The following is a 10,152-nucleotide window of genomic DNA, read 5'->3' as shown; positions in this document are numbered from 1 at the left end:
TCCCTCGGCTCCCCGAAAGGGCCCGACGCGCCCTTAGAGCCCGCGGGCGCTCGGGAGGCTGAAGCCGCGGTGGGGCCGTGCCGCCGAGCGCTCCCTCCCTTTGCCCTCTCCCCGCTCCTGACTCCCGCAAGGTTTTTGCCACGCGTATCCCTTGAGCGCGTTCTCCTCCGGCGGCCCGCTCGGGCTGCCCCGGCCGGAGCAGCGGGCAGCGTTAGCGGCGTGGCGCGGTTTTCGCTTGCGGAGCGCCCTGGGCTTTGTAAAGACCGCGTTTCTCCGGCAGAACCCTGGAAAGTGAAGTGGCGAGCGGCGGCGCTCTCTCAGCTGGCGGGCAGGCCTTGGGCTGATGCCCGCACCCCGGCTGGCCGCTGCCTGCGAGAGAGGAGGGCTAGCGGGGCTTGGCTCTTGTATTATAAACGCCTTAAGCACGGGAGGCGCAGCCGTCCCGGTTCAGTGGCCTGTCTTTTGGGAAATGGTAGGCGAGAAGACACCTCTAATACCAATAAGTATTTTAAAGTCATATGCAACCACTGGGGGTTTTCAATCATCGTTATTTTTTTAATTACTTTCTGTCCCCTGCATTAAAGCAGCTCTGCTTGACAGTTCAAATGTGTGCTTCAGGGTCTGATCCATGGGCGATCCATTTGGCCTGTTATTTTCATTATGTAATGCAGCAAAGAAGGAAAAGAAGATTTAAGTGGGAGAGGTTTGAAGTGTGTTTAAGTATATTTTGGTTTGTGGTCGTCTCATGCCTCTGGTTCAGTGAGAGACTGAGCTGTTGGATGTACACCCACCTTATTTTGTTCCTATGTTTATAAGCCAGAACTCAACGGCAACACATTTCTGCCTAAAGCCATGCTTTTTTTTTTTTACTTTTTTTTTTGTCTGTTTGATGGGTTTTTTCCAATTTTTTCATCTAAAATGCCTGTTTACCAGTGTTCTTTCTATGTGTTCAGGGGATAAAGCTGTGTTCCACAGTCTTCAACAGAGGACACAATGTATTATAATACTGTTGGATAAATTGAATTGCATCTTTTCTAGCACTGCATCAACAGAACTGTGAAGCTTTAATTTTAGGTCCAGAGTTTTTTCCATGGGACCTATAACCCTCCAGCCTTCTGAGTACAGAAACAAGAGGTTAAGCGTGATTTGTAATGAAAAGGGAGGGAGAAACAGTGCAGGTTTGCAAAGTAACAGCTACAAAAATAGGTTTGTGAGCTATCTTAAGGTAATGGCATTTGTTCCTCTATGGGTGATCTGTGTGTGGCACTATTATCAGCTATATTTGATTAAATTGAAGAACGAAAAACCTTGGGAATGGCGTTCTGAATTAAAAGTTACTGACGACTACTTCTGGCAGTTGAAACTGTGCTGCTTGATACTACAGCTAACGTGGACAAACCAAGATACACCAAGGAATGTTCATGCGAGGGTGGGAATACGGGGGATATGACTGCTGCGTTGTCAGAGCCCCGTGATTTTGTGCAAGGCCCATTTTCAGACAGAGCTGTGAAGCGAATGCTTACATACGCCATTGTTAAAGTAGTGTGTGGTGGGTTTTTTATAGCTTTGTCTGTTGTACCAGTTTAATGTTTGTGGTCGCTTTCACTGATTGTGGGGGAGCAGAACCCCTCTAGGCAGCCATGGCTAGTAAGCGGGAGGCGGCTTTGCTCTGAAGCTGTACTTCGTTGTTGCATAGGCAAAGGTTGGGAAAATCAAAGATGATGATCTTCTGCAAAGTAAGGGTGGAATTTAATCGTACAGGGCAGTACAACATTTAACCCTTGATTTGCTGTTTAATTGCCCTAAAACAAGGCTCATAGATGTTAACTGTTTATTGTTCCTGAGTTTCCTTGGGTGAGAACAGTCTTCTCTTGCTTCAGAATCAGAACTTCCTTCCTTCACTTCTAGTATGTTTCTTCCATACGAGGACAATTTCAATTGGCACAGTTTTCCAGACATTTATACCAAAGAAGAAAGATCAGTGAAACTGATCTTAGAGGAACGCGGGCCTTCCAGGTTTTTAGATCCCTTGACCCTTGACTGAAGCTTCCAGGCCTCAGGTTATTGTGTAAGTACTTGTTTTGGCACAAAGGAAGAGAGGTGGAAAGAAGATTTTTTTAATTCTTTTCTTTTTAGCTTGGTTTAAATGAGCTTTGAAACTACAGCATTAGGGAAAAAACCCTGTCATCCTAGGTACAGATTTCTTGTCTCAGACTTTGCTTTTTTAGCTGTCTGTATGGATTTGTATTCAGAAAGTGATAGTTCCTTTAAAGTACACTCATGAAAATGCCTTCAAGGAGAGCAATATATGCCATTGCGACGTTTTTTCAGTCTTCTGTCTTCATCAGCTTATTTGCATAGAGTGACTTTGCCATATGTAGGCCTCCTTGACGAGCCTTCTCTCGGGAGTGCTTCTGTTTGAGTGGACCTGGTGTAAACACCACCACCACCACCACCCTCTTTTTTTTTTCCCCTTGGTCCACATAGTAGGTTCTAATAAAAGTAGGCAATGAAGCTGGAGAACATGACATCCAAGCTGAAATTTGACATCAACCCCAAAGAATGTATGTATAAATGTATGTTAACTTTAAACAATTAAGCATATTAATTATTATGTAAGTCTCCATTCTGGTTGTTCCTTATTTGATTTTTGTTGATGCAGCCTCAGATTCATAGAAGGGGAGACCTGTTTGTCATCTAGTCAGGAAGAATGAACTGGTCTTGTCTGTTCCTGAAAATCTGCTGTGCAGAACATCCCAGATGCCTGCTAACACTGATTTTTTTTGTGCGTGTGATCAAAAGGTTTCTTAATATTTAGCTTAAATACTTTGGTAAATTAAATCACTAAGTACTCCTACTTTGACCATTACTGATACCTCATCCTTCTGTAGGAATACTCCATGGTTCATCTTAGGGTGGGGGAGTGGACCATTTGGCCCAATGCCTCTCAGCTATTGTTTTTTCCTTTAAAACATGTTTATAGACTACTTAGTATTTGTCTCTGTGCTATGAGCTTGTTCTAGTTATTACATCTTTCTTAAAATGTACTATCCAAAACTGGACACAGTTGACACATCACCATTGCCAAATTAGGACAAAAATTTTTTTGTGCTATGCAGATGGTACTTCTGTTAATACATCCTGTAGTTGCCTTGGCTTTTCTTTGTAGCAGCTTGTTGCTAGTGACTTGGTGATCCACTCCAGCTGCTAGAACTTTTTCTGTAGCAGAGCTGCCTCTTTGCTTTTTTGTTGTGTATTTTTGCAAGTGAGCTTGAGTATGCTATTTTGAACTTGTCTTTTGAAAAGTGTTTGCTATATTTTGTCTTGGGGGTGGGGTTTTTTTTTTGTTATATTGAGGTGATTTTAAAATGTTAATCTTGCCTTTCCAAAGGGCTTGCAGTACAATCTGTCTTAGAAATGCGTAAAGGAAAAAATAATGGGAGAGAACAATAGGATGGCATTTTTTCTTTTAAGAGAAAGCCCTGTTGTGCCTGTGAGTGTAATTACTAATTAAAACTTGTATGTGAAAGGAATAGTTTGGGGCTGGGTTTTTCTGTTTGTTTTCAGAAAAGGGAATGTTGCTTTTTGCAATGGCTGTTTTCCTGTAAAGCATTTGAAGAAACTATTTTAACATCTGGGAGGGATGTCTTTCCTTGCCATATCCATCATTTGTCAGAGAAGAGCTCTTACCCTCATGGCAAGCATAAAGCAGTTGTCTCCTGAATATTGAAAGCTCAACCATTTTTTTTCCCCCCCTTTTTTTTTCCTTGCACTCTCTCTATCCCCTCCCTATTTGAAGCAATCAGATGTCACTTGCATAGCAGTCTTTCTTATCAGAGCTGTCACTGATCATTATTCTTTCTTTCCCAGTGACCTTGAGCCTGAATGGTTGGATGGTGTGCAGAAAAATGGGGAATTATTTTATTTAGAATTGAGTGAAAGTGAAGAAGAAACTCTGCTTCAGAACAGCTGTCCAGAAATGCCAGCAGTGAATCACGTCAGGTTTCGTGAAAATGAAGCTGAAGTTATTCAAGAGGGATCACGAAAAGAAAGAAAGTATGAACTGAAGAAATTGACCAAAATATTAAAAAAGAAGAATCTTTTACCAAAGCATTCTGGTAAGAAAGGCAGTGGAAGCTGTAATGTGCACTCCACTGGTCCTACTTCCATACTGAAACAGCAGTCCGCTCAGAAAATGGGTGTCACTGTTCAGCAAAAATACAAAGATGTATATGTTTATGTAAATCCCAGAAAACTGTACAGTGCTGGAGAAGATGAGCAGCACAGACTGTTGGAAGCCTTAGTAGGGATTGTCCATCAGTCTTCATGGAGCAGCAGAAGAGCAGAAAAGCAAGGCAGGAAGGATAAAGTCAACAGAGGAATCGGTGAAGAGAAGCTTGTGGTACATGGCTTGGTGCCAGGTAGTTCAGCAATGAAAACAGGTCAAATCTTGATCGGTAAGTAATCGAGTGAACAGTTAACATCTGAACTCTTCCTTTAAAATGATTTTTTAAAATTTTTTTGAGGCAGCTGACTTGAATATACCTAAGACACAAGCAAGTACTTACAACTTGCTTATGTCAGTTCGTGAGGGATTATTTTAAATAAATGTCATTGCATCTGATGTTTTGCTACCTACTCGATTCTACTATATTAGCAGGTTTAAGAACATGTGACATAAACTAGAAGGTGTTAATATAGTAAGCAGATGACTATCCTTTAAGTGTACAGGGAGTGAGCAGCTTGAACTTGGAGCAACAAATACCCCACCACCTTTTATTTAATGCAGAATTTGCTCAGTAGATAAGTAGGACTGGGGAAAAGCTATAGCCTGCCAAATACTGTATTTTGTTTTCGTTCTTTTCCACGCTATCCCCCTTAGATAAAAAGCTTTACTGCATATGCTTTAAATGGATTTTATACCATAAAAATGAGGAAAAAAATACTGAGTAAGATATATTCATATGTTGCAAACTTTCTGCACAGCCTTGTTTGGATATTTTCCTCTTCAGCAAGTGTAACAGCTGCTGCTTCAGCAGTTATGGTCAGAAGGCCTCCAAATACATAGTGGGGCTGCAGTTTGAGGCGGCAATGAGCCAGTATAGCAGCTCTCCTTTGTGTTGATTTGGCTCTTGTCAGACGCTTCCATGAGCTGATGCAACTAAATAGCCTGGCAAAAAACTAACCCAGAAGAAAATTTGCCTGTCTAGTTTTTGCTGGTGTAGTAAGTTAAACTTGGGTCACAGAAGGTCTGACAAGCACCTGAGAGTGAGTAATGGAGGGGAATGTGTCTGGTAGTGAAGGAGCAGAAATACTGCCGCTTCCAGCAACAAGCGGCCATGGAAAGGACTTGACACTCACAAGATCCCAACCTCAAAGACGGTGAGACAGCTAGCCTACATCTGTGAAGGGTGGACGGTTAATTACCCTTGAAGTTGGTCCCTCATAGGGGGGGAGCAAAGATGTGATGTTGGTTAGAAGGTCATGAAAATCTTAATGCTATAGTAACACAAATCCCACAAAGTCAGCGTGAGTGCTTTTGAAATTCCAATGTTGTGTGTGTAAGAAGGCAAATCGTGCTTTGACTAGCTGATTCTTCTAGCACGTGTTTTCGTTAGGGATGCTAAAGAATACTCCAGAGGGAAAATTGGATAACTTTCAAATTTTACCAGAAAGAACTGATTAGTCAAGAAGTGGTGGAGGGGTGTGTGTGTGTGTGTGACTTTCAGCTTGATCTGTTTAATGGTATTTAATCTAATTAGTGTAAGTGTGGGTATTTATAACCTGCAAGTTAATTTTGGGACACAAATTTGTATTTAACTGCATGTTTGTAAGAGCAGGTGTGAAGTCAGTAGAGTGTAGGCAAATACTAGATCCAGGAGGTAAAGCTAACTTTCTAAATGAAGGTGGTACTACATCTGCAGCACTTAATGCTTCCTGGAGCTAGTAAGGACAAAAACTGTGGGGGTTTTGTTTTGTTTTAAGTAGAAGAAAATTTAAGTTAATCTAAAGAGTCTAGCAGTTTTATATGTCCTAGGCTATCGTCAACCAATATTGCCTTGTTCTTGCACACTGGAAACAAATAATTTTAAGCATACTGTAGTTATTCAGCTCCTAACTGGGAAAATGAGCTGTATTCTGTGCCAACAGTATAAAATGTATAATTTTCATATAAATATACTTCCAAATTATATATCTAAAGTGAACACTGAGTACTCTGGAATTTTTATGTGGTGTCTAGAGATAGGGATGCTTTGCATAAATTAGACGCTCAGGTTTCAGTGCTGTCTGCATAAAGAATATACAGTAACAAAATTTTTGTTCCGGTCAAGTAAGTGTGTGGTTTACTGCTTCTGCATTGCGCATCAGGGGATGGGATAGCGATGGTACACGCCCAAAGCCTGGTTTAGAAGCAACTGTAGTTCAATAGATCCTCACAGGATCTGAAGTTGAACAGAAAGTTCAAGAAGAAAAATACGGTAGAACTTTGCTTTTTTGTTGGTGTTGTTAAAAGTAAGTTTTAGGAATCTTGTTGTGAATTGTGGCAACAGTCAGTAAAGAATATTTCTGTGGTCAGTCTAAAATTGAGGTATTTGCACAAAAGTCAGCAGCTTCTTGAGCCGTGACAAATGAGGAATACCTCATCAGTAGAGCACGATGCCTGCTGCCTGGTTTGGTTATAACTCTGTTCATTGACCAGCATATTCATAGTTATTAACCTGTTCTTGTTTTGCTTTTTAATATTTTAATAGCCTTCAGTGGTGCAGACCATTTTTTGTAGTAGTCTTTTGTGAAGCAAACACTAAGTATATTTTCCTTGTAAAATACATGCTTTAAATTGACATACTGTGGTCTTCCTGGTGACCACAGCCCTTCAGGGATGGGTCCCCTCTGTGGGCTACAACCCAACCCCTAGTGACTGTTGCTTGCTCTTAAATATTTTTGGGCAGAGATGCCACGGCTCCCCTGGCTACACGATGTTTTGGTATGCGGTGAGTTGCTTACACCAGCTTCAGAGCTGGCTACGAACAGCACAAGGCAGCTCATGGCTTTCTGCCACGTAGATTCACTCCTGCAGCACCCTGCTACCAAAGTTCTGCCAGTTACGCCTGATAGTGTTCTAACCCTCCCATCTTATTTAAAATTTGAGCTTTCTAGATTATTTTTCCCAAGTCTTGGGTTTGTAATATGTTAAATAATAACCAAGTTACTGATTACTTTGTATTTTCATTGGCAAACTAGTTAATTTGTCAGTGATAAATATGGTAGCCACTTAAATGGCTACGCAGGGAGACTAAACTGTCTTCATTTTTTTCACTCTGAATAAGCAGTTCCAAAGTGGTTATTGCTTTAAAGTTTTTCAGTTTAAATAACTGCTTTTTCCCCCTAAATAATCACTTTCTTCAGGTGGCTTCTTCAATTTATTTTAAAATGTGTATTCCTTATAGCTTTGAACACTTAAAACATCTGTTTACTATTTGTGCACTACACTTTAATTTTTTTTTTTAAGACTGCATATGGAAGTCGTAAGTCTTGTTGCTGTGCTTTATTAACCAAGTAGAATGCAGGCGCTGACCATATGAAAGTAAATACAACAGTTTTGCAAGCTAAAAAACCCCTGCCGCTTTGAAACTCTGTAAAAAGATGCCACTCTATCCATGTGTTGTTTATCAGTTCATTTATCTTTTTTTTTTTTATATTTAGCAGTTCAGCATCCATCTTAGATTTTCAAAACAAAAAAGCCTTCATTGTTTTTAAAATTCTTGCTGTCACTTTCATTTTGGTTAAGATGAAATACAGTTGCTTTCATCTCATGTTTTTTAAGTGTCTTTTGTATTGTTGGCAAGACTTTTTCTCTTGTCTCACTTCATTATTAACAATACGCAAAGCTTGGTCTGCTGTGTAAAACTTTCTAGTCTCATCTTTGAGCATATCTTCAAAAACAAAAAGCTTCAGTAAATATTCACTTTTAGATCCAGGCAAATAAGGCTTGTGATAGGAAATGCCATTAGAATTTTATTCCTCCCCCCCTTCAAATTGAAACCTATCTGATTCACAGCAGGGGATACTTATAAATGCTGACAATCATCATCTTTACTGTAGTACAAATTGAAAAGTAATTCCAATGACGCTGAAGATAGAGGAAAGCTCTTTTCACGAGCAAAGCCTACTATTGTTACTCTCTTTGAAATTATCTTCTGTTCTTATTGCTCTCATCACCGAATATCCAAACAGTTTGCATGCATTCTGTCACCTGACCAGTAGGTACAATTGTCAAAAAAGTGTGAAAACCACACAGGGACAGGGATTAATCTTGGATGATAGTAAAGATGGGCTATAATAATCCAGTTTTGAACACGTATGCAAAAGATGCAGGCTGCTGTTGCAAGCTTCAGTTGAAGCGTCCAGATCCCAAGCCTGTTTACTGACAAATGGTTTTCTGTGAGTTTCTAATCCAGTAATTCTGTTGAGGGTATGTGAGAGGGTTATTTGTTTGTTTTCCCTGAATAAAGAAACGTTTAAGCTTCTTTGCTCATTTTAATTTTAATAGTAAAAATGTAGATATTGCTGTTGGAGTTCTGAATTTCTGGTAAACAAGGCCATCATTGCTAGAAAGCCAAGTATGTTCGTTAGTTTTCTAGAGCATAGACCAGTGGTTTAAAACAGTAATCCATTTACAAAAATTAAGCAACTTGCAGTCATCTTCTGACAGTCCAAGTAAATGCTGGTTTTGTCATTTGCAGACCATGGAACTAAGAGTTCTGTCAGAAAAATGTCCTTGAAAGGACCAAAATACTGTGAGAGTTGGAGATTTTCATGAGGAATTACCATATATGGTGTACTTGTCGAAAAGGCACTCCAAAGTAGAGATGTTGGGCACACAAGATAGAAATCCAGAGCTTGCGTAAGCTTTGCTGTGTTCTCGCTGTGGAGTTGGGGATGTCGTTTATGTTCTTTTAGTCTCCTCTGGAAGCATAACAGCATTGGTTTGGGTAAAAGCAGTCTGCTAACAAATAAAGCAAGTAATTGATCTGGCTTTCTCCAGTAGAATGTGTTCCATACTTTGCCTTTTTTGGAAAGAAGTATGTGTACATTTATAAGTACTTCCACCAAGTCATTACCAAGAACAGAGGAAACTAAATATCAGGGTTTCGTGGAAAAAAAAGTGTCCTCAGTCCTCTCTCATGTGAACAACATGGTTCTGATTTTAATTCAGTGAAAAATGTTTGCTTCGAAGTGGCATTTGCTTATCAATCAATGTCCTCTGGCTTAATGCAAAGATGATCTACTTGTAGAAATAGTGCTTGCAGGTTTATTGCTAGGGAATGGGCATTTAACAAAAGTAATAGTCCTGTGCCTTACATGGCAAAGCGATAGGCAGTTCTGAAATAAATGTTTTCGGGATGCCAGCAGTCCCAAACAGTTTTCTAAACTTTGTCTTTAAAAAAGCAGGAATAATTTCATCAGCTGTGTGCAAACTTGGTGTTTGTGATCGGTATACACTGTTCTTGGCTACTACAGACTGGGTGAGAAGATTTAAAGACAGAGCAAAGAAAATAGCAAAGAACCCCTGCCTCTCTTCTCTCCCTGCTCCATCGCTCTAGTAAAATTCAGTTCTGCTTGGCGTTGTATGGAGAATATATATCGACATCTTATAGTTTCGTTGTGGATTGAGAATCTTTTTATAAGTGATAGAACTCAAAAGCTTGATTATTCATTATTATGGGACTAAACAAAAAAGCTTACTTATTCTTTAAAGAGAAGGACATGGTTTTTTCTAAAGATAAATATATTGACTCAAGGTCTGATATCATGGAGCTGCGTGAAGAAAATTTATTTCCTCTATTGCCATTGTTCACTGTGTCTGTAAAGATGGAACTGTGTGAGACTTTGTTCTTCATCATTTAACGTATGCTGGTGACTTTCACGACAGACAATAGTGATCTTACTGCTGGTAGAAATGGAAGCCGATAAGAACAGGTCAAGTGCTGTTCTATGTAGTATTATTATACAGTAAAATTTTTGTATACGACTGTATTGTTGAAAAAGCTAAAAAAAGATCATTTTATATCAGGTTTGTAAACAGCATTTCATGCAGATGTCTGCTTCTTGTCTATGTAAGTATATACATCTACTTCAGCAAAAAGGAAA

General features: G+C 39.8%; 1 protein-coding gene across 1 annotated transcript in view; it reads left to right on the top strand.

Moving 5' to 3' along the window:
* The window catches only part of INTU (inturned planar cell polarity protein), a 152,539-nt gene that overhangs the window by 104,496 nt on the left and 37,891 nt on the right, over window positions 1–10,152 (top strand). Inside the window, exons 4-5 of the mRNA XM_009642227.2 lie at window positions 20–503; window positions 3,871–4,457. Of these exons, the coding sequence (XP_009640522.2) occupies window positions 20–503; window positions 3,871–4,457 (1,071 nt within the window). The remainder of the gene's footprint in view (window positions 1–19; window positions 504–3,870; window positions 4,458–10,152) is intronic.

This window comes from Egretta garzetta, unplaced genomic scaffold (assembly GCF_000687185.1).
Source record: "Egretta garzetta isolate BGI_Z169 unplaced genomic scaffold, ASM68718v1 scaffold467, whole genome shotgun sequence".
Classification (NCBI taxonomy): Eukaryota; Metazoa; Chordata; class Aves; order Pelecaniformes; family Ardeidae; genus Egretta; species Egretta garzetta.
The sequence above is the reverse complement of the archived record's forward strand: the minus strand, read 5'-3'. Positions and strand labels throughout refer to the sequence as shown.